Here is a 23882-nt window from a genome sequence, read left to right on the forward strand (position 1 = left end):
AAACAGTTAAAATGAAGAACACCTTAAGTCAGAACTGTTACAACATTTGGCTGTCCGAGTTGCCTTGTAAATGATTTCTGTTCCACTGTTGCTAACGTCTTGCTTTGAATCTACTGCCAATTACTGTGCAAAAACGCTTTCAGGTTAGTGTATGTGTAGTAGTAGGTTTAGTGTTTTAGGAAAGAAATTCCTTTCATGTGATGGTTTTGTCGGTTCGTTTGTCCGTCTGTTCCTCCTTCCTCGTGTAATCCGAGAACGTAAAGAGGCAGCGATGTCAAACCTTCTCCGATCGATTTCTGCGAGGATTAGTGCTATTAAATATGAGCCGGATTAAAAGTCGTGTTTCCCAATGTAAGCTGAGTGTCAAAACATTCCCCTACTGAAAATCGCATGCAATTCTTCGTATGTATCTTGTTTTAGTATGAACATAATAAATGGACAGCGGTAATTGAGTGATTCCATATCTTAAATGAGATTGAAGCAGAACGTGGAAATATAAAACAAGATAGGAATTCAGTAGGGCAATTTTTGACAGCTCGCATTCGGAAACATAACTTTTAATCAGGCCCATATCAATAGCACGATCCTTGAACTCGTAGAAATTGATAAGCGAAGGTTTGACATCGGCTCTGTCTCTCTTCGTTCTCGAGTTAGACGGGAAACAGACCGACGGACAAAACCATCACATAGACTCCCTGAAAATGAAAGCTACGTATCCAAGGGTATTTTGATTTATTTATTTGCAAGAAAATGACTTGAACTATACTTAGTGACGCACGTACCCCGTTCGTTAGTTTTTTAACTTGCAGGCGAAATAGAAACTTGAAATTTGGTTTAGACCATAATCGACCATTACGAGTTGAATTAAAATAATTTTTTATTTTTTTCTAAATGCGCTATTTTATTCTAAACTCAATTAAGATTTAAGTACCTGTCATAATTTTGACATATGTCAATTTTTCTCCAAAAATTTGAAGATGCAAGGGTCCATTCAAAAATTCATATCTTTACGTGGGAAGTTAGTGCTTTGTATAAACGAATCCTTAAAGTCTATGGAATTTTTTGAGTGACCGCCGAAAGTCTTGAAAAGGGACTGCTGCGATTTTTCAATTAGCAATCAAAAAATGTCAAAAACGCCAGTTTTCCAAATTGCAACTACTATTTCTAATACCAGAAAATGTAGATTTAAATTTTAGGCCCATTTTTATTAACATGCTGTAGTTTTTGAGTTATTGGCATTTTTTGAAAGAAATTGTCATTATAGGTGTAGTAGGCTTTGGAAGGAATCGTTTTATTATGTCCATTGAATCAAATGTGAAACAGTGTTATTTTTTTATGTTATGTTTGTGTTGTTTTTGATCTGTTTGTTATTTACGTCAATAACTCAAAAACTGCCACATAAAGGCATACACGAGGGCATACAGAATGTCAATGAAAGTGACCCTAAAATTTAAATCTGCACATTTGACATTTTTGCTACTTTGAAAAATTGCAGCAGCTCTGGAAACTTTTACAAGCCTTTCGGCGATCACTCACAAAAATTCTTCAAAGATTGAAAAATTGGACGGATTAGGGGATCAGAACAAGCACTTTTTCTTTCAGCAACCATAAGAGTTACAAAGACTGGCGCCACTGGCGGCCGATTTTGGGATATGCACTTTCCGATTTTGTAAAAATTTCTCAAAATTCCTACCACTAAAAGGCGCACCCCTAAATGAAAATCACGAATTTGAAATTAGTTTTTGAAAATCTTCAAAAAAAATTTGTTACGTAAAGACTTGGTGAGTTAAGGAACAGTTTTTTAAAATCATTTTTCAAACAAAAGTTATACCCATTTGAAAATGGGTCCTTCGGATCAGAAAGAATCCCCCGCCTACTAGTGATTCATCTAATTTCACATGTAGTTAGTTGAAAATGTCCCAAATAACAACAAATTAACCCCCATTTAGAGGCGCGCCCATTCGTGGTGGAAATTTTGCAAAATCGGAAAGGGCATACCTCATAGATCATGGTTGCTGAGAAAAAAATTAAAGAAGAAATGCAACTTTCGCCACTTTTATGAGAGTGGCTGCCAAATGAAACACTTTGGACTCTCGGTTTATTTGGAAAAAGTGCTTGTTTTGATCCCCTGTACCACCCAATTTTTTTACATACCTACTGAATGTGTATTTGTCAGAAACATGTGTTTGTACATACACCATGTGTCCAAATGAAAATGGATAGTGTTGGGATCTCGGAAACCGTAAAAGTTACAAATCCGGAACTTTGACGGTATCCGAAATTTTCGTGCTGTCATTTTTATCTTGGATACATGGTATAAGAATGGTTGTTTCGAAAAACTCGATTCTAAGTCAAGTTTACACAAAAATTCTTATTACTCTTTCTCTTGGACAAAATCATCGGTGGTGCAGACAAATGAATTTAGCTGAGATAGTCATCTACTTTATCAATACCAGTAGCACCAAACTTATGCTATGACGAAAACCACATTGGCGAAGATACGGCCTACTTGATCATGAATCGTAAACCACGAAAAATAACCACATAAAAATCCTTTAACTAAGAACTTCAAATGCAAAATCAAACAAAAAATATTTATTTGGTAAATAGTGCGTTCGAGATAAGAGGGTTTATTTGGCGTGATACAAAAAAATTGACAAATATATAATATATGTGACATTACGGTCTAGCGCTAGCCGATGATCGATGGCATAGTGAGTTTCTGGTATCAGTTCTGGTTTAACGGGAAATCGATGCAACTTTTGTTTTTCAAATGCAATGCCTATACTTTTTACCATATTTGAAAAGAGCAATCAATTTCCTGTACGATCACATAAAATATGCATAAATGGTTGATATACAAATAAATCGAGAAATGTGATTCAATATTTAGAAAAGTAATGAAATCTAGCATGCCGTGTGCTGTCAGGATGCGCGGAGATCGTATCGCGCAAAAGTAAATCTTCAAATCGAAACATGGATCAGGTTGATGTACGTCTTTTCTGTGTAATATGGTACACGACATGCTAGATTTAATAAGTTTTCTAAATATTGAATCATGAATTTCTCCTTTTTTGTGTATCAACCATATGCATATTTTATTTTGTTGTGCAGCCGGAAGTGATGCTGAAAGTTTCAATATGCGATCGGGTATATAATTATATTTGACAAATGTCTCGTATCTCGCCAAAGAAACGAAATATTGAGGTGAGCTTCTTATCTCGAACGCACTGTATAGTTCGACTACTAATTATTTTTGAAAAAAATCGTGAGGTGCTTTTGCGCGTTTACAAAATTCCTAACTTGTTTTCGTCTTAAAAGCAAAAATAAGTTTTTAAATGCCGCTTTGATACCAGATTACTTTTGAGGAGCACTATTTGATATTTGAGTGTAGACGATGATTGTCACGTGTATCAAAATCATTTTTGTTTTAGGATTTGTCGTACAAAGACAAACATTGGCACGAAGCTTGCTTCCTATGTGCAACTTGCGGAGATTCCCTAGTCGATAAGCAATTTGGATCAAAAGGTGAACGAATTTACTGTGGGCGGTGTTACGATGAGCAATTCGCTTCCCGATGCGATGGGTGCGGTCAAATCTTCAGAGCTGGTAAGTAAAAAAAAAAGTAGTTTCAACGTCATCAGTTGCAATCATCAATCAAATAATTAAGATCTTTAGCAATTGCTAATCCAAGATTTGTACATGTAACTATATCGTGCTAGAGTGTAGGATTCTTCTGGCAGATTGTGTTGGCATAATTACATATTATTTAAAAAATTCGTGGAGAGCCTGTGTGGGATGTGATTATATCAAAAGTCTCCCACACGCGTAATAATACGAGGTTTTATATAGTTATGATGTCAAAACACCTGTACTTTAAAAACTGAAATAAACTTCTATTTTCATCTGCGTAAACGATATTGTGCTATAACCCATTGACCAAATTTTGTAATATTTGCACTTCGTTTATGCCATCCGATTTCGATTATAATTAATGCTCAATGACATCTCTGAACGCCCATAGCGCGACAGTTTGAAAGAAGAGTGCGTAACTCTGTTTCATTTCAGGCTTTAAAATTAGCTTCCGGGCGGCCAATAAATCGTGCTCGAATTAAAGATTATGTTTAGCCGTGTCTAATTTTTTAATCGCTGGGAGTGACGCACGCCATAAATTACGATTGGACGAAATTACTGTTTCTAATCATCATTTACCAGCTATTTTCTCTATTACAAGTGTATTGTATTACCGTTTATTTAATGTGCCATAAATTTTTGTTTTTATTCTTTCAACAGTGACCGACGGTTGTTTCTAGTTCCTTGGTGCCACGAAAGTGTGGCACGAATAAATTTAATCGTCGTTGATGGCTCCTTATTAACGATCTGCCCAGCTCGTTCATGATTTTGGACACTCTGTCCATCCGTCCTTCCGTCTGTGTACATGATAACTCGCGAATGATTTCGAATTTTCCAATTCTGTTTTCAGTAATAGGTAGACTGTGGTCAAGGGATTCAATTTTGGTCATTTGGACTTTCTATCCGTCCGTCCGTCTGTGTTTGTTAGTCGTTGTCTATACTATAATATCGTGTCTTGTACAGGGTTGGGCAGGGAGGTATGGATGATTTGAAATAACAGTTACACACTCATTTTTAAACGAAACTCAAAATTTTTTTTTTTTAATGTGTAGGTACCTTAGATGTTGCCATTATAAAAATTAAAGAGGAAAAAACTAAAACATTGATTACGTACGAAAAATAACATCTGTTAAATGCTGTCCGTTTTTGTCACTCGACACTCCTGTAAACGTTGTGAGAAGTTGTCCATACTCCTCTGAAGCATTAAACGTGGTACCGTTAGAATTTCTTGTGTTATTGTTTCACTCAGGGCTTCAAGTGTATGTGGTTTGTTTATGTATACACGTTAGGTAGCCCCGTAAAAAATAGTCACAAGGTGACAGGTCCGATGACCAAGGAGGCAACTCCACATCTCCACGCAACGAAATGAGGCGCTCAGGGAAGGTCTGCCTCAGAAATTCTATAGCTGCTCTCGATGTATGGCTTGTCGCCCCATCTTGTTGAAACCATACTGTGTTGAGGTTGATACGTCGTCTTCTCAATTGTGGCAGAAAAAACTCACGCAGCATCGTTAGGTAACGATCTGTATTGACAGTGACGGTTCAAACGTTTTCTCGAAAAAAGTAAGGGCCAATAATGAAGTTTCGACTAATGCCACACCAAACAGTCAATTTTTCGCTGTGTAGAGGTTTTTCATGGAGTTGAGGTGGATTTTCAAAAGCCCAATACCTAAAGTTCTGCTTGTTTACCACTCCTGACAAATGAAAATGGGCTTCGTCACTCATAATCAAAACAATATCATCAGTCATGTTTTCCAACGTTGTTTCTGCAACTCTGAATCGTCTTCCGTAGTCGTTTTGCTGCAATTGTTGGACAAATATCAGCTTATACGGATGAAAATGCAGGTCCAAATGTAAAATCTGGAACTGATCGGTGCGACATGCGAAGAGCACGAGCATGTCACACAGCCGAACGACGAGGGCTCGCTTCAACTGTTTGAGTGTTTGACGCACTGTTTCAATGTTTTCCGGGGTTCGTACTAATGAATTCGGTTTGACACTTGGTTGAGCATTTAGAAGAGCGGGCATTCCCAACATTTGTGCATGTAATCGTATAGAGCCGCATTTCCTTTGGAGGAAAACAGAAAGGCCACTCAATATTGAAGAAGTAAAAGTACTGAGGTTATGGCATGGACGACCATCAAACTTTCTACAAAAGTGAGTAAGGATTCTGGAATTCTGTATTTTTAAAGAAGTCAAGAAGAGGTATTCCCTCTAAATATCATGCCTAATGATTTGGGCGGATTTTTGTATTTAGTCCCTGTACTGTATTTTTTTCTTCATTTCTTCATACCAGCATCGCGTAGGATTTATTTGTCTGTATCCATAATACAGAAACTATCAAAGGAGACACATACTTAAAGTTAATAAGCTTTTATAGTTTTCCATACAGATTTCTCCCCAGTAATTGCATCGAGATTTTTAGTCCCTCCCTCTTCTGCAACTAGGTTAAAATCACCGGCAAACACTCCAAATATCATTCCTTACAGTGGCTTCAGGCATACATACCTTACGGAAATCATGAGTGAGGACTGGATGTACCTTCCTTCTTTTGTTTTGACTATTCTCAGTTGAATGTACACTCCACAAATGAAACAATTCTTCTTAAAATTGAACTTCATATGCAGATCGCAGCACCGATGTTTTTGTTGAAAGCCGCGATGGTTTTTTTAAGGAAAACTATCTCTTTTTCACCCACTTTAGAGACCTCAGGACTCGATCCAGTCACTTTCTCACACATCGTTGAATGCGGCATCAAAACATCCCACTGGCACCAAGCATTTATTTTTTGGTGCATTGTTGAATTGCAAAAATGATTTTTTTTTCAAGAGCGGATATCTCGAAAACTATACAAGATATTGAAAACTTGATAGAATAAAACTTGAAGCTTTCTTTTTTGTATCATTTTGTGTCATGTCGCTAGTTTCCGAGATATAAGCGAAAAATCTAAAAATGGGTACTTCAAACCCAACCTCTCCCCCTGGCTCAAGGGCTACCGATGGGGATTTTTGATAGGTTCATCTCCTAAATAGTCCAAACGAAGTTACGAAGTCAAAAATCGTGTTCCAATCATTTCCCGCCATACCCTCCCTTGAAAATAGTAGTTAAACCCCTCCCTCTCCCTTCCTACAGTGCATACAGGTTTCAAGCATTTCTGATAATTGGAGCTGTGAATTATATGAACAAAAAAAAATGATAAAATATGCGTATAAATATGCAGAAAATTACTGCAAAATATGCAACCAGTTTGATGTATATGCAAAATTGTATATTATCTTGCATAATTTCCAAGAAAAAAGGAATTACGATAAAGAGAGGCGGTGGGACCAGGTATATTGTCAAGTATCACTAGCAATAAGATCTTTCTCTAAATGTTATGCAAGAAATGATTGCCTCCTGTCGCTACGACTTAATTTATAATCACTAAGCAGAAAAACTTCTCTCTACATCAACAGAAGTATAGGCGCATTAAAAAGGGCCGACAAAATATTGCGAGAAATTTCCAAATTTTCCACAATATCACGCATTGACACCGTAGAGAAAGAGAAGGTAGTTTGGAAATGAAGAAATTAAACATCAATTAAATCAATAAATCTTCCTTCCTGCTATTGCAGTACATATGTTATGTTTCATATCACGTCCGTTACGAAAATCCGCAAAAATGTATTAAAAATTCAAATCAAAATCGATTAAAACTAGCAAAAATTTAAATACATCTTAAAATATGCAACATTTACAAGTTTAAGTGTAAATGCAAAGAATATAAAATATGGAAGATATGCAAAAATAAATAAAATAAATGGTGCAATTCGAGAATCTCATACAAGTACAACCAGAAATAAACGATATGCATTTTTCATATAGTCACAAATTTTCTGATGAAGCCAATGAAAATTAACAAGAGATCTGACTATTTACAATGAGCTTTAAGTGAGGGATCACAATATTCTTCCTGCCAATCGAATCAGATTTCAAATGACCGTACGATCTATCATGCCATTTAAATAGCTTAAAGGGGTTTTCAAGGAACGAAATGGATGACTACCCTTTTCTATGGAGTTTTAATGAGATTTTGAGAGATATAAGTGAAAGAGCGATTTTGGCAAGGGTTTGCGTTTATTTTGTGTGCAGGCCATTTCGAGAAAACATGCATTTGTGACGTTGAAGTGATGTAAGTATAATTTCAGTTTCCATTGTTCCAATATTCAATGTCATTTTTATTTGTGAAATAGCGTAGGACCTTATAAGTTTAGAATTTGTGATATACCTATAGAAATCGCAAAATCGGAACACTTGGGCTCATATTGTCAACTTTTTTCGTCAGTGCTGGTCCTAAACTAATTCTTCTTCCATAAATTATCGCCGATGAAGACGACGTCCACAAATCAGAAATCTTTCATTTTAATTTGTTCAATATTATTCATAATGGATGTGACACAAGAGCACTGATTGTCGTGTCGCAACCTCTAATCAAGCTGTCGATAATTTGTCTGTGTTGTATTTGTTAAATTGTTTCTTCATGGCCAGCTAGCATTAGTATGCACGTTATCTTCACGGTAAACAAGCACGTTATTCGGTTACACGGAAACATTAATTTTTCCAAAGTAAAACCAAATATTTAACTTTCGCTTCAAAAGCGCGACAACTGTAATTGAAAGCGTATGTGGCTTCCGACTAAATGGATAAACAATAATAATAGCGGGTGAATGATTGCATTAACGGAACGGGATGTTGATTTCTGGTTTGCCATTTAGGGAAAATGTGGCACACTTCTGGAAGCAGCAGCAGCGCGCTTTCTATGATCGCGCCTTTTCGTTTCTGTCAACAAATTTAAACATTTTTAACATAATTAACGCGAGTAATAATCTCGTCAGACGTGTGTAGGTAGTCTCAGTTCAATTCAGCCTTGCAAGGCTTGTAATGTTTATTCGATTTAGTTTTGCCTGGTACCGACCAACGTAGTTCTTTTAAAGACATCGCCGTGAGGAGACCGCATAATAATAATTATTTGAAAAGTTGATTTCGTGCGCGTTTTGACGTTCGGGGTGTGTTTGGTTCATTGTGATGAGTTTGCGGATATAATGGCGGGCGTTTTAAGTGATCAGTTAAAGTCGCTTAATCTGCGAACGAAGACTGTTGGTGAGGACCGAATTCGGCGCGCAAGAGAACGCAACGAGGATGTGGCTATTTTGTCGATGGACTTGCCTGGGGAGAAAAAGACATTCGCGTGCTGCTTGGGAGATGAGTGTTTAATGGGAGATGCTAAATTACTGCCTTTAGGTGGGATTTCATTTTTTTTTACGGATTACGGATACGCCGAAAAATTTACGCGACCAATTAAAATAACTCACTTTGAGTATTACTACTTTCCGCTAAACTTCCGCACAATTTTTGAAAATAAGTCCCATGTGATGGAAGTAGCGTAACGCCTAATCGGGATGTAGTTATATGTGTCATGTGGAAAAGGTTAACGGACTTCTTCCATATTTGGTAATATGTTGTGGTTTCAATTTACGTTTAATTACAGCAACAGGATGAGTAAATAGCACCTAATATGCACGTTATACTTTTACGGGAATAGCGCGACAATTTATTGCTCATACAGTCCGCTCCAAAAAATATAATTAAATTGCCCATTGTAATTATTTCGGATGGGCCCAGGTGTCAAATGAAACCACTCCCGATATAAATAATAAATGAAATTTCGTTGATGCATTGTGGTCACGCGACCCACGAAGGTGGCACAGGATAGTAGTACAATAATGTCAAGGTTACCTCCCAATATCCTCCCAAACCGAAAAAAAAAATATATTTATAAATACTTATGAATCATAATATATGCCGATTAGTTCATTTCCACAATAAAAAGATGCGTTCGTTAGTGACCGCGACGCAATTAGATACATCTCAAGAGGTACAGAGCTTCATTCGATAATTGGATAAATCAAAGAATTATTCCAAGAATAATTACACTTCTCTTGGCATTTTTTAGTGACAGATGGAATTTTAACTGCCGATATACCGCAGATATTTCAAATAAGTCACGCAATAGGTCGTACAACAGCACCTGTAAATAATCATTAAGATGAGAAGAGCATACGATTTATTTTGCCGTTTTCCCGGCGAAATTGATCAATAAATGAACTGACTGCAGTACTGAGACACTAACGTGGACGGACGGACGGGCAAATGTTAGTGTGGCACATTTTAATTTTTGCAAAATGCACGACCCTCGTCTATGGAATAGCTACTTAGTCTTTAGTAAATTTCAAAAGAGAATACTTACCGACAGTGGGAACAAGGCAGATTAACAGATCTTTGATTTGGTCTTGATAGGCTAAAGAAATAAAATAATTGACAGGGTAGAACATAAACAATAATAGTGGTCATAATCGAGTGTAATTTCATAAATGATCTCAAAATATTACAAATAGGACACTGTAATATCTGGATCTGAAATGTCAACGTTGAAATTTAACTTAATTTTTTTGCAAAAAAAAAGGGAGCAACTCGTAGTCTGTAAAATTATTATCAGTATCAAAACAGGCCTTTCAAGTACAAGTCCAAACAACCTTTCCGAGCTTAGAAGTACGCTTTTTGCCTTGTCTGTAACAGTTAAAAACATAAAAAAACAAGAAGGGCAGTGAATAGCATGGCACCTAAATATTGCGTTTTCACGCTCATGCAATTTGCGCAAATTGACTTGTGCATGCTAATTTGTGCAAATTCACTGAACTCATGCATCCATTTTCACGTTGGTGCACAAATTTGTCCACAGTACAGTTCAGATTGTCATTCTTTCCTGTATGTCGTTCTCAAGGAATTTATTTTCTTGATCACAGTTTCCCTATTTGCACTCTCTTCAAGTGTGCGCATTTTTTAATTTTTTTCAATCAGATTATCATACGCCTGTGGCTTTCGTCGTTTCTATCGCTGTACTGCTTGGATTTAACTTTCCAAAGACAAGGAAAGAATTTATAAAGCTCAATAAACTGTACCATGAACTCTTTTTCTTTCTTTGACATTATTATCACAAACAAAACACAAAATAACGTACAACACAGGCTATTAAAGCCACGTGCACGTCGGAACAGCAATTCTGTTTATTATTATTCACCGTCTATAGTCGAGTAAAATTAGAGTTCAACCTAGAACAAATTCGGGACAAGCAAGCGATGCCCGAAATTAGTAGTACCAATAATGCTCTGTAACATACTAAAAGTCCCCATACCTCCGAGGTGCGGAACATCCTGAAAATTGAGCCGCCATCTTGGATTTTCATGTTTTTTGCTAATAACTTTGTTATTATTATTTTTTTCGGAAAAAGTCAGGAAAGGGAATTTGTGAAGCTTTAAAATACAAATCCAATGCTTCTTAATTTCTCGAAATCGATTGAAAACTAAGGGAGTTATGATTTTTTTATTGCATCAATAATCGCACTATACAGCATTCGCTGTGTATACCTACTATACGACAGAGCAACACTCCTCCCTCCCCCAGACATGAGCGGAGATATGTGTGATATCCCCCCCTACCCTTACTTCCCCCTCCAGCCCTCCCCCTCTCCCCGCCCATCTGCCCTCGCTTCATCCCCCTTTTCTGGTATAAGTAGTTGATCTAAACTAATTAAAAAACTAAACATGATTAACGTATATTTGTTTGCAATGGACAATTTAGGGTTAAGGTTCAGCATCATCACTTTCTGGGTCTAAGCTGTTGCCGCAAAAATTTCCAGTACAATGGGGGTTTACAGTATAGTTGAATTCCGCAGTTCTAATTTAATAAGCGTGTACCTGAAACCATAAATCATTTTTTTGGACAGTAAAAGTTTATTTAAAAATAGAGGCTGATTAGCAATAAAATAATGAACATGTGCGGTTTTAAAGGTTTATTCAAAACGATATGATTGTGGCGGGCTCTGTGACGTAATAAGCCCGACCAATCAGCTCCTAGAACCATTCAGATGACATAACGACTTGGCAATATTGCAGGAGAATGGCATTTGTAACTTGCGTCATCTGTCACAGGCACTTGTCACTTTCGTGCTAGATGCAGTTAAACATCCCTCTCAAAACGTCAAAAGTGACAAACGTCAGACCCTCGCGAAGGTTGCCAGCTCACTTCTACGTGATTGGTTGTAGGTTTGTGACGTATTTAGTCTGAAGCGTTTCAAATTCGGACTAAAAACACAGCTTTTCAATAATTTATTTTGGGTTTATTTTACTCGCAAATAAAAATTGAAGACACACGGGTCTTTTTATTTTTAATGTACTTTGTGGATCAGAAATAAAAAATGAAGGCGGGATTCCTGCAACATGCAGTGCATTTGAGCCCCGACTTCCTACAAAAATTAGAACACGATTCTTTCCAACCGCAAAACAGCATTTTCAAAATGAGATCCAGTCCACAGGGTTTTTCCATTCTTACGGGCTCCAAGACATTGTTTTGATTCGTAAATCAGCCAAATTCTTTAGGGTTCAATTCCTCACCCATCCAATTCTGGACCTGTAGATACACCCGTCTCAAATGTAATCTAGCAGCATGCGATGTAGAAGGTAATGTTGCTAGCTCGAAATTGGTAATGAGATTCTGCCTTGCCACGACTTGGTTGTACTTGATGTACCGGTAGTCATCGAGCGTTTTGCATTTTTTGGCACCGTACCACTTCAATATAAATGCTTCTCCTTGTTTGAGAAGCTCATCCATTCGGTAGTTATTTGAAAATATTACCCAGGAGGGGGCGGTAAACTAAAATTTGGACTGAAAATTGTTGAACCGATAAAGAATACCTAATTAGTCTTTGACTCTTTGGTCTATAAAGTTCCAATGAATTTCGCCTATCGGATAAATCGAATTATTCGCGAAGTTATTCGTGTATAGTGATATATATTATACAATAAAAAAATCATAACTCCCTTAGTTTCCAATCGATTTCGAGAAATAAAGAAGCATTGGGTTCGTATTTTAAAGCTTCACAAATTCCCTTTCCTAACTTTTTCCGAAAAAAATAATAATAACAAAGTTATTAGCAAAAAACATGAAAATCCAAGATGGCGGCGCAATTTTCAGGATGTTCCGCACCTCGGACATATGGGGACTTTTAGTATGTTAAAGAGCATTATTGGTACTACTAATTTCGGACATCGGTTGCTTGTCCCGAATTTGTTCTAGGTTTGAGCAAATATTAGTCTAATTTTACTCGACTACTACGCATGCGTCGAATTGGTGTGTCGTTTACACGTTCATGCATTTGCACCAACCACGTGCAAATTATCTGGCCATCCAGATTTTACTCAAGCCAAATTTTCTGGCTTGCGCAAGTAAACAATTTTCGTTTTCATGCACCAATTTACTTGCACAAAATGGCATGCACAAGTCAATTTGCGCAAATTGCATGAGCGTGAAAACGCGTTTGATATTCGGGTACTCGAATACTACAAACCGTAATTAATACTCAATAAGAATCAATAATTCAATTGACGTTAACTAAACAAAATCATAATCTTGATCGACAACGAATCGTCCGTACAAATTAATAATATAAAAAAAGCATAACCGTCACGTTAATTCGAAAGCTACTTTACGATGTACAAATTACTAAATTTCTATACAACATAATATGTATGCTTAACTATTTTTTTAAATACGCAACATGGCCGCATTTTATTACGTTGTGGCTAATGGGAACCAATGGTATAGGACCTACAAAACCTTTAATTCGAATCTGGCTATTGCGCTTGATAAGGCCCAAAGTATATTCAATATTTTGTGAAATGTTAACTCTAAGACAAACGTAGAGTCCATGTTGAAAACTATGTGCGCGTATGTGCAGAACGGACTTGCATTTTTTGTATATCAACCATATCCATATGTTATGTTGTTGTACAGGAAATTAATTGCTCTTTCCAAATATATAAGACATAAATATAAAATTGAGGTGGCCCTCTTATCTCAAACGCACTGTATTTTGTATTATTTAAAAAATTTTTTTAAATTTATTAAGCTAATGAATCATACGCTCTTCTGTCCCGACGTACATAACAGCGTAATAAAGTTATACGTCCAAAATTTCATTTTTCTAATAAATGGGCATATACGCGGCTATGACATATTTTATCATGTTGTTTGAAATGACATGTTTGTATCATTAACAATTTTTATTGATTGGTATCAGCTGTCTTAATTACCATGGATACAATAAACAAAACAACATCGTTTACTATTTAAATTTAAAAACAGTAAAAAAATAAGGTTTTCATTGCTAAAATAAAAAAAAAGATATCTTAATGTAATCAGGAAAAAAATGGCAAACAATTGACTTCAAGATATACAGGGTGTTGCGTTTAAAGGGGCTACATGACGTGGGGTCGGCTACATATGGGTGCCATCCCCTAGCGTGCTAACGTGGTGATTTTTGAGTTTTTTTCCTATACATTAGGGCTTAAGATCTAATTTGATTTACATTTAGGGGATTGTGAAAAATGTCGATATCATTCACTGAGGAGAACTTATTTAAATTGATCAGGATTCTAATAAGTTAAATACAGTGCGCGGGTTAAGATGACTTGGCGGGCATGTAGGGTCAACGCTTCAAATTGGGTCAGTGAGTTAAAGTCGGGTGGTCTTAAGAGTCAAGCTGGGTTGTCAAGTCGTCTTGTTATTCATGGATGGAACATTTTGGTTCCTGTCCTCATCCATTCATTTTGTACACAATTTATCTGCGAGAAAGGGTTTGACTAAAGAGAAAATCATTAATAAGAGAGTCAGCCTCCTTGTAATGGATATGGGCAAACTAGTCTAGAGAGGACGCTTCTCTTATGAAACTACATTGGTAAGAATTGAAACATTTGAATCAGACCTGGTATTGCTTATGAGCAGCTTTGTGAACTAACTTTATTGGAGTAGTTCAGATGTGGGGGAAAAACGGTATCGGGACGTGCATTTAAACTGCAATATTCGTCCTGCTTGTTAAATATCTAATTAGACTAGATTAGATTAATTTCTAGGTCTATGTCAAATAATAAAATCGAGCAAGGCCAAATAACCTATAATTAAATTGTTATTTCTCATCAAAATTGAATTTAAATCCTATTCCTCAGAATGCTGTGCTCATTTGTATGGCCTTTATTTAATTATTCTAAAACGATTTACCAAAAAAATGTAATTGCAGACCTAAAACCGTGCTATAAAAATTAAAGTCATCATTTCAAGTGCGTACGTTTTAATCAACTATCAATCAATCTCATAATTAAATATACCTAATTATACCTAATCAACAAACACAGTAAGAAGTGGGGGGTCACATGTCGTAATTAATTGTAAAAAAGATTCACATTTGAACTTTCCTTGTTTATGAATTAATTAACAAAATTATGTCTGTTCATTATAACTGGTTTTTATTAAACAATTATAATAATCCGATTTCTTTTATTAGTCATTGCATCATTACTTTTTTGTGCCACACAGTCTAGAGAGTAAATAGTAAAAAATAGCACACATAGTATATTATTGATTCAATTTTTGGATCAATTAAATACCCGCTTTATTGGCCCATATGAATAAAAGGAAGCAAATGCTTATACTTGCGAAATTCAAAGTAAATACTCGTAATTGCTCCTTCACACTGGGCGATTTAGCAGCGCTGCTGAGCAGCAGGACAGGACGCAGTGCAGCGCTGCTAAACAGACCAGTATGAAGGGGCAGTTACGAGTATTTACTTTGAATTTTGTAAGTATAAGCATTTGCTTCCTTTTATTCATATGGCCCATTGTAAAGGGTTTATTGGTTTTAAAACTAATTATGGAAACTATAACAACTGTTTTCTAATGTATCTAGGATTGAATTACACAACAGGATTACATCCTAAACACAACCATTTCTTATCCATTATTTACTCCCTACCTATTTGGATAGTTTTTTTTAAAACTTAGCGTTATAGGGCATACTGAGTAAATTTATTCTGGATGCTTGCCGTTATTTTTAGTAGCGTAATTACTCTATAGCATTAAAATTTTGTTGATCTGTAACACCAAAAATGTGCTTACTTTCCTGACGACTAGGTACCTTACCATTTTTTTGGTTAAAACATTGGCAAATACATTAATGTTATGTTCAAAAATTCAAAATACAAGAAAAAATTAACAGAAGTTTATTTCAGATTTTAATCATGCAACTGCCTATTCATCTATTTACTATTAACAGCAGAATAAAATGTGGCCATTTTGTTTTAGGAACTAAGAAGATGGAATATAAAACAAGGCAGTGGCACGAGAAGTGTTTCTGTTGTAACGTCTGTAAAACTCCCATTGGAACCCAGAGCTTCATTCCGAGGGAGCAGGAAATTTACTGCGCCAAGTGCTACGAGGATAAGTACGCCACTCGTTGCATCAAGTGCAATAAGGTAGTACTCGAACTGAAATTGTTTGTCACATTTAAATTACAATCTTTTTTAGGTGATTACAAGCGGAGGTGTAACTTACAAGAACGAACCGTGGCATAGAGAATGCTTCACGTGCACCAACTGCAATACCAGCTTGGCCGGCGCTCGCTTTACCAGTCGAGATGACAAGCCGTACTGCGCCGAATGTTTCGGCGAACTGTTTGCTAAGAGATGCACGTCTTGTAATAAGCCAATTACTGGTATCGGAGGTACGAAGTTTATATCGTTCGAGGACAGGCATTGGCACAACGATTGCTTTTATTGCGCCAATTGCCGTACGAGCCTTGTCGGACGTGGTTTTATTACTGATGCGGATGATATTATATGTCCCGATTGTGCTAAGAAAAATTTCATGTAATTTTTTTATTTCTTCACGCTTCATTTTCAATTAGCTTTACTTTCGTTTTAGCAATATTTAAATCTTAATTTATGAGGAGGTAATTTTATCAATTATAAGTGGGTTTAGAATGTGATGTTCACTATGTGTCATAATTTATTAACATTCGCTTATATAATCTTGTATTCTATCATTAAATATTAATTTCAAAGGTCACCCGGCAATAATTTTTTAACATTTAACTAAAGACCTTTAATTTAGCAAAATTGTACTCATATATTGTTAATGTTATGGAAATGTACATTTCGAATGTGTGGCCTTAAATTTGGAATAACTAGAAACCTACCACGTTTCGTAGGTTGTGTGCCTCTAGTAGTTTTAACTTCATCTAAATCTGGTTAACTACCTGGTTAATGTAGATAAAAAAGCAAGTGTATACAGCTTAAAGGCATTTATTGAGCTAATTTGGTGCTACATGAGTAGTTAGAATGTTTAGTTTACATACAATATTGAATGTTATTTTTTAATAGTTTAATCGTATTTGCGAATTTTAAATGATATCTAATACATATGTAAGCTTCATTAAATTATTTATAATATCTAGCTACATTTATAAATTGTTTAGAAGGAAATGTCTGTATATTTTATTATTTAACTTGTTTTGGAATGTTAACGATACATTACGCATTGATTCTTGTATACAGGGCTTGTGCTTTTTAGGGAACTTGTTAATATTATGTAAAATAAAGTCTAAAATCATATTCTTAAGGTCATCGCAATAAGTCACATTGAATTGGAGTTGGTCTGCTATGGAAAATGACTAAAGCTCTTAAATGCTCTGAATACTTGTAGACTCTTGGAAGGGTTTTTCAGCTTTCCAGAGGCCCTAACGTTTTCCACAGTCTCTTAAATGTTATTTGGGAATTTTCAGGTTCAGAGAGATCTGGAAAGCTATCAACTGTACCTTGAATGCAATCTGCGACTCGTGTATAAGGCTTTCCAGAAAATGGGCGAGTTTCGATTAAGCTTAGAAGGCCTTGGAAAGAGTTAAAATGGTGTGATACTGTGGCAGGGGTTTAACGAGTTCCGCAAAGACATTGAGCCACTGAACTCTGTGAAGGACACTAAAACTAGAAAGCTTTGGATTACTCTGAACCATACTTTAAAGAAGAAAAGTGGGCCATAATAATATTTTATGTTTGAGATTCGTCAGTTCAAGAGGTCCTATACCTGTATTCATTTTAAGAAGGTAGCGGTAAAAAGTATAGGGAAGCTTTGACCTTCAGTGTGATTGGTTAAAACACGAGTCAGTATTACACTGAAACATAAAACGAGTGGCGAATTTTGCAAGCTGGTAGTTTCTGTTGCCATCTAAACTGTTGGAAGTGTCATTAACTGCTAATGTCAAAGATTTATTTCTGTTTGCAGTACTGGATATTTCTACTTTAGAATAATTTTATGCCGTTTTATATTTTTCCTGTGTGTGCTTATCTTCAAACACAGCGCCATCTACTACCTTCTTATAATGAATGAAGTATAGTAGCAATTTATCATTATTATTATTGTAGTAGGTACTAGGGGTGGTCCCAGACTGTTATTGTATTTTATGTTTCCAGAAAGATCTTGGAATGGTTGTATCTTGGAATTTTCGACCAGAGTGTGGAGTTTCTTCATGAATTTTGCTTGAATCTCCTTTTTGGCTGTGTTATATGTAATCCCACAGGCCAGTTTGGGTCCTATGAATGAATTGCACTAACATGTTCTTCTGCAACCTAGCTGTTTGCGATTCCCAACACGCCCAGGTGCCTAATGCGTTTAGTCATCAATAAGTTTCTTAAATAGGAGAAGCGACATTAAGCTTGGCGAATACGACTTTTACGTCCCTCCACGCCATGGGTATGTATCCCAGGGCTGTATTTGCACTTAGTAACGTACATATATAGGGTGGAGGCTAACTTTTTGTAGTAGAACAGGAAAAATATAGGGGATTTATGCCTTAACAAGAATACAAAATGAAATAATTTTTTAATTTCTAATCTTGATGACATACCAAGTCTATAAGTGGTTTAGTTCCAGAGCTTTTGTGACTTGGCAGACATGAACAGCGTAAAAGTACTTTTTATTTTTTGAAAGTGAAAGTGCACAAAAACTGCTTTTGGCGAGAGAAGCGTATGTCGAATATACTCGGATGATTTCGACAATATTTCCATAACTCTTTTAGTGCACTTTCACTTTCAAAAAATAAAAAGTGTGTTAAAAATTATTTCATATTTGTATTCTTGTTAACGCATAAAGCCCTTATTAAAATCGAAAACACCAATTTGAAAGTGACCTGTTCGTCTCTTGTTCGCAAGCGCGCCGCTTAACGAATTTTTTTTAGTCACCTGAAACAACTCTTCGGCAGTTTTGTTCTTTAATATATAATAAAGTGTACCCGCTAGTTCTATTCTATTCATAAGGGGTGCTCGACGAGGCAGGATAGGGCCTTAGCTGTTTAGCCTTAAACTGCTTCACTTCCCTTCCTGAGTGACCAAAGAGCTAATGCCTGTCTTTGATCAACGCGTCACAGTATTAGATCACATGCTAGGTAGTTTCATCTCTTACTACAGAACGTACACATGGGCTCCTCTACAAACCCAATCTGATGATGACTATCCACTGCCCCGTGAGGACTCTGATGATCTTCCTGATCTGGCCTCTAATTTCGAAGTTTAAAAGATTTACATTTGCCGAGGGGCCCGATAAGAAGGTGCTAGACTGTTTGAGTCCAATTGCACTGAGCCTGGAATTGATTGGTCATCCAGTCTTTAATCCTGACAACAAATAAGGCGGTAATTCCTCGGGTTCGAATTAATATCAATTTTTGCATTGATTATTTTGATGTTGAAACACAAAGAAATGTCGGTTTTTTTATTTGTAATTTATTTTGGCTCTTACCACTCAAATTAATGACATAGCCGGTCCACCCTGTACATTCACGTATTGCAATATGTAGGCATAATACAAACTTTGTATAAATTTTGCTTGTTAGAGATTACAGTATCAGGTAGTTCATATGTTTCAAGGTCCCAAAACTGTCATTCAACAAATTCGTAATTCCTTATTTTTAGGGTGTATTTATGTTCTTTAACATTTAAGATTTTTAGAAGAATGCCCGATTTTCCGCCGATTCCCCCTGCTGCAAAACATGTTGCACATTACATGAAAGTGGCAGATGAACACGATGATCGAAATGTCGTTATCAGTTATTGGAGTAAGAATCTGACCTTTAAATTATTTACTTATTTATGTTTTGATCAATATAGGTCGTATGTACGCTTGTGAAGTCGTAATGAGATCAATTACTGGAAAGAAACCTCCAGAAGTTACAGCATTTTTAATAGCAATCATGAGCTGGCTCGAAGACGTTAAAAAAAATCATGCGGATGTAGAGGGTATCACCAATACGACTGTGGCACAAGCTTTAATTGAGGAATATATTTTGCAATTATTTAATTACGCTGATGGGCAGGATAGAGCTGAAAAATTTGGGAAAAATGTAGTCAAGGCTTTTTATACGGCTGGAATTTTGTGCGATGTACTTCAACAGTTTGGCACTTTAAGTGATGAAATGAGCAACAAACGTAAATACGCCAAATGGAAAGCTGCGTACATTCATAATTGCCTTAAATCTGGCGAAATCCCAGTTCCGGGTCCTCCAGCTGACTACGATGGTGAAGATGGAGATCCTTACATGGCGGATGATGCTGGCTTTCACCCGTCAACAGACAACACGCCACGCAGTAGACCAGAGAACGAACCTGCTCCTTACGTTTCGCCTGCACCATCACCTGCTCCTCGCACTTTACCTCCTGTGGCACCTGAACCGACACCCATTCCTCAAACCCCTACAATTTCTCCTTCTGCTAGTGGTAGTTTAAACCCAGAGGATATGGAAAAAGCACAAAAATTTTGCAAATGGGCTGCATCTGCACTAGCATACGATGACGTTAATACTGCTATTGATAACCTTCAAAAAGCTTTGGCCTTATTACAGACTGGAAGAGATGCTTAAGCTTGCAGAGATATTGCTTTTGTAGTTTATCCGTCTTCAATGATGGTTGAGTAATTGATTTTTTGATATTTATTGAAATTTAAAGTGAATTTTACACTCTTAATTTTGTTATAAAAATAGAAGCTATTTTCATTTCTGTAATATATTTTTAATAAATGGTAATGCTGTAAAAAATTGTAAGGTGCTGTCTGCCGGTTTTGTAAGGTAAATACCGAAATATAGAACAACTTGAGACCTCCTGCAGGGGCACCTTTATGCCCCATTATGGGGGTCACTTTGTAATTGGGCGAAAGCCTATTGTGGACCCAGAACAAGAAAGGGACAATAAATGAGTGTAAGTTAAAGTAGCTCAGTGTGGGAACAGAATACGGAATAATATAACGTATCTTTATTCGGTGGTGTGGGTAACCAGAGGAATGAGGAAACGTTGCTGTTGGATATTTCTTTCCAGTACAGTCGCTTCTATTACAAATAGTAACGAGCGATTAAAAATGAGTGGCGGTCGAGTCGCCTTCGGAAGTTCAACTTAAGTACGAAACATCATGTAAACAAAAATTCCAAAAGTGATGACACCGACAGCAATTCATTTTTGATCTCGTAGTATATTAATTATAAATTTAAATTTGTTGGGTATTGCATCTACCAGATTTGTTTGAACTACTAATAATGAAATGTGTTTTATGATCATTGATCCTGTACAGTTGGATGTCAAATTTTATACAAGTTTTTGAATTGTTAACCTAATTTTAATCTTCCAGAAATTGAAATTAGACAAAGGCATTGAATTTATAATTAAATTCAATTACAAAGTCATAAAACACCCAAATAGATAAATGTTCAACGGCTTTCTACAACGTTATGAACTCAAAAGCTGACGAAAGTATTACATCCTTCACATTCATACTTGTAGTTGTAACTTCATGTTATTGTAGTTATTGTCAACATATTATGCGAATTTTGCGAAGTGGTTATTCATAATATACTCTACCTGAGGCAGCTGTACCCGAAGCAAATTTTCGTAAAGCGAAAAAAATATGGTGTCATAGTTCATCGTTCCGTACATCCCCAACTGAACGAGTACATTACTGAAAGTTTAAAAGCGGTCAAATATCATGCGAAAGCATGCTCATTACGGAAATTGTTTGTGTGTATTATTGGTGCTGAAGCGACGATCCACGAACGATTTGTATTTGACATTCTCTCAATACAGAACAACTTTAATAAGTAGACATAGTGCTCTAGTTGTGCATAATAATACTATTATTTCTTTTAGGGATCAAATTTATTTAAAATTGGAGCAAGATTTGCGTGATTTTTGTCTTAAATTGCAAACTGCATGTTCCTATTTAGATCCGGTTCCTGATAATGCCGTTTTTAAAATTATGCTCCACACTACGGAATATTCAAATATATCATTTAATAGTAATTCTGCATATGAGGTTGTTATTTCTAAAGTAACGATTGCTTCTGACGGTCAGTTTTAGGATTTTCCCTGGTTGCAAGTGAAAGAGCAAGAGTTTAAGATTTCCGCACCTGATGTTGTACCTTTACATACTGTGAAAACAGATTCTCTTGGTTTACAAATATATATAGAAAAAAATTCATTGTAAAAGTACCTATTTGCTACCGATAATTATAAGTAAATTACAAAAAATGAAATTAGACTCTCTGACCATTTGATAATTTGTTGTTTATGGCCTGGCCCAAGTAGATGCAAATTAACGCATTGTTACTTTATGGTGTACGTACTTACATTCCTACATACTTGGTAGTTGATCGTCCTGGAAGTTTTGGACTCCACAGTCTATTTGAAAAAGTTGACTCCTGTAATTTCAAATAAGTCATTTTTCCAAAGAATCGAGGTATATTCTCTTTGTTATTTAACTAAAACGCACCTATATCCCCTGCAAAAAGTCTTCTTGTTCTAGATTTTTGCCTGTAGAATCTAATTATCCTATTATTATTATTTTAGCGAAAAACGACTAATTTGAGCAACTGGAAGACTTTGTTCTTATATAGATCTTTGTCCTGTAGAATAAAAGTCGCTACCAGACTAGTCGTTTTTCGGTGAAATAGCAAAAAGAGTAGCTAGACTTCAGTAGAAAATCGCCTTGGGGAAATTAACTGGGCAAACCTTTCTCTTATGATGGTTTTTAACTTATGTACAATCCAAAAAGACTAGAATTTTCAGGCTGGGCCACTATGCGGTTATGGGCGAAAACCCATTGGTCATAACTTTCAATGTAAGGAGTCGGTTCAAACCTGAGAATTCTGGTCGTTTTGAATTGTACAAGCGCGAATATTTATAAGAAAAATGTTTTTCCAATCGATTTCAAACTGTTTGTTTTTTGATGAAATATGAAACATTTTTGCCGCTAAATTTGGTTGAAAAAGGACTTGCCCGAGATCGACCAAGATTGACCTAATACTTTGTGTGCCCCGAGGCCCCAAAAAATTGGCCGCCTCCCTTCGTCGGATGGCATGGGGGGAGAGGGGAGGTGGTAAGTAATAGCTCCGTGTAGGTTTATCCATTTCATGTTATTTCATATCCGCATTTATAAAAACCGAATAACGCGAGTTCCCATGAGGGTACGTAGGTAGTCAGTGGCCTGCATCTGTTTCTGTTTATCTATACTAAGGTTATACAATACCTATTACTATTGAACAAAATGAGGGTTTTATTCAATGATATTACTCAACGAAAAGCATTTGTAAATGAATCGCCTACGAGTGCGGTTGTAGTGTACGGCGCTCAGTTCGTGTAAAACCATTATCCCACGTATAAGGGTGAGTTTTGTTTATCGTTATGTAAGATTGGTTGTCGGTTCGAGACGTTTTCAACATAATAAATAAATTAAAATAAGTTAACACGCAGTCATCATTTAATCAATTTTTGGTATCTATTTCGGTTTGCCCGAGTTTTGATAATGCACGCGATCGTGATTTTGGTAAGAAATTTCTACCAATGAAATTGTGATAGATTGGGCCGATTTCTTCCATATCTCTTAGATGGCATCGCCCATAATTGATCTAAGGGTACAGGGCTCAAAAGAAAAGCAATCATGAACGTCAAAATTTTTAAAAATTTTTTATGTTGATGGGTATAGAGAAATGTGGTATCTCTGCGACCGAAATAAACCAAATAATTCGCAAAAGGTTGGGTGCAGTGTTCTCGTTTCGTCCGTTCGAGGCTTCAGATCTGAGCGCTGAGACCTCATCACTCAAACGCTAGAATTTGATTTAAACGCTCACAAATGAAAGGCTAGAATCGGTTATTGTGGGTTAAAAAACTACCCTAGTTTGGAAAAAATTTTATAACACTTCTCACGGACCCTAATAAAATAAGTTACTCATCATTGCCAGGAGGCAAAGTAAGCCGTCCCCTATTAGTTATACAGTCATAAATGTCTGAGAAGCCTT

The 23882-nt window shown here is 36.2% G+C and overlaps 3 protein-coding genes across 10 annotated transcripts in view; all 3 read left to right on the plus strand.

The window, feature by feature from the left end:
- Positions 1 to 17007, plus strand: part of LOC116170173 (four and a half LIM domains protein 2) — an 86568-nt gene extending 69561 nt beyond the window's left edge. For 6 of the 7 annotated variants that reach the window (XM_031486398.1, XM_031486399.1, XM_031486400.1 and 3 more), the window contains 3 exons: positions 3435 to 3609; positions 15863 to 16032; positions 16085 to 17007. In XM_031486398.1, the coding sequence (XP_031342258.1) occupies positions 3435 to 3609; positions 15863 to 16032; positions 16085 to 16429 (690 nt within the window). In that variant the 3' untranslated portion in view covers positions 16430 to 17007. Of the gene's footprint in view, positions 1 to 3434; positions 3610 to 8260; positions 8913 to 15862; positions 16033 to 16084 lie in introns of those variants that run through there. The other variant, XM_031486403.1, reaches the window with a different exon arrangement.
- Positions 17008 to 19460: 2453 nt separating this feature from the next.
- Positions 19461 to 20636, plus strand: LOC116172348 (vacuolar protein sorting-associated protein VTA1 homolog). Of its 2 annotated transcripts, XM_031489555.1 has the most exons (3): positions 19461 to 19500; positions 19555 to 19661; positions 19714 to 20636. In XM_031489555.1, exons 2-3 carry the CDS (start codon positions 19559 to 19561, stop codon positions 20460 to 20462), a joined length of 852 nt encoding a protein of 283 aa, XP_031345415.1. In that variant the 5' UTR covers positions 19461 to 19500; positions 19555 to 19558; the 3' UTR covers positions 20463 to 20636. The 2 variants fall into 2 exon arrangements, with proteins under 2 accessions (XP_031345415.1, XP_031345414.1); XM_031489554.1 differs by lacking the exon at positions 19461 to 19500 and having other exon boundaries at positions 19507 to 19661.
- Positions 20637 to 21162: 526 nt separating this feature from the next.
- LOC116171852 (mitotic spindle assembly checkpoint protein MAD2B-like) lies at positions 21163 to 22117 on the plus strand. The gene is made up of 4 exons (XM_031488867.1): positions 21163 to 21342; positions 21395 to 21686; positions 21736 to 21901; positions 21947 to 22117. The coding sequence occupies exons 1-4, from the start codon at positions 21321 to 21323 to the stop codon at positions 22070 to 22072; spliced, it is 606 nt and encodes a 201-aa protein (XP_031344727.1). The 5' UTR covers positions 21163 to 21320; the 3' UTR covers positions 22073 to 22117.
- The last annotated feature ends 1765 nt before the right edge of the window (positions 22118 to 23882 follow it).

The sequence above is a fragment of the Photinus pyralis genome, unplaced genomic scaffold (assembly GCF_008802855.1).
Source record: "Photinus pyralis isolate 1611_PpyrPB1 unplaced genomic scaffold, Ppyr1.3 Ppyr1.4_LG5, whole genome shotgun sequence".
Classification (NCBI taxonomy): domain Eukaryota; kingdom Metazoa; phylum Arthropoda; class Insecta; order Coleoptera; family Lampyridae; genus Photinus; species Photinus pyralis.

Excerpts from the sequence above, each read along its gene's own strand:
- LOC116172348 (XM_031489555.1), top strand. The coding sequence starts at position 19,559 with ATGCCCGATTTTCCGCCGATTCCCCCTGCTGCAAAACATGTTGCACAT. Across the intron at positions 19,662-19,713 it reads TGTCGTTATCAGTTATTGGA|GTCGTATGTACGCTTGTGAA; the intron begins GTAAGAATCTGA and ends TGATCAATATAG.
- LOC116171852 (XM_031488867.1), top strand. The coding sequence starts at position 21,321 with ATGAACTCAAAAGCTGACGAAA. Across the intron at positions 21,343-21,394 it reads GAACTCAAAAGCTGACGAAA|TTATTGTCAACATATTATGC; the intron begins GTATTACATCCT and ends ATGTTATTGTAG. Across the intron at positions 21,902-21,946 it reads ATAGTAATTCTGCATATGAG|GATTTTCCCTGGTTGCAAGT; the intron begins GTTGTTATTTCT and ends GGTCAGTTTTAG.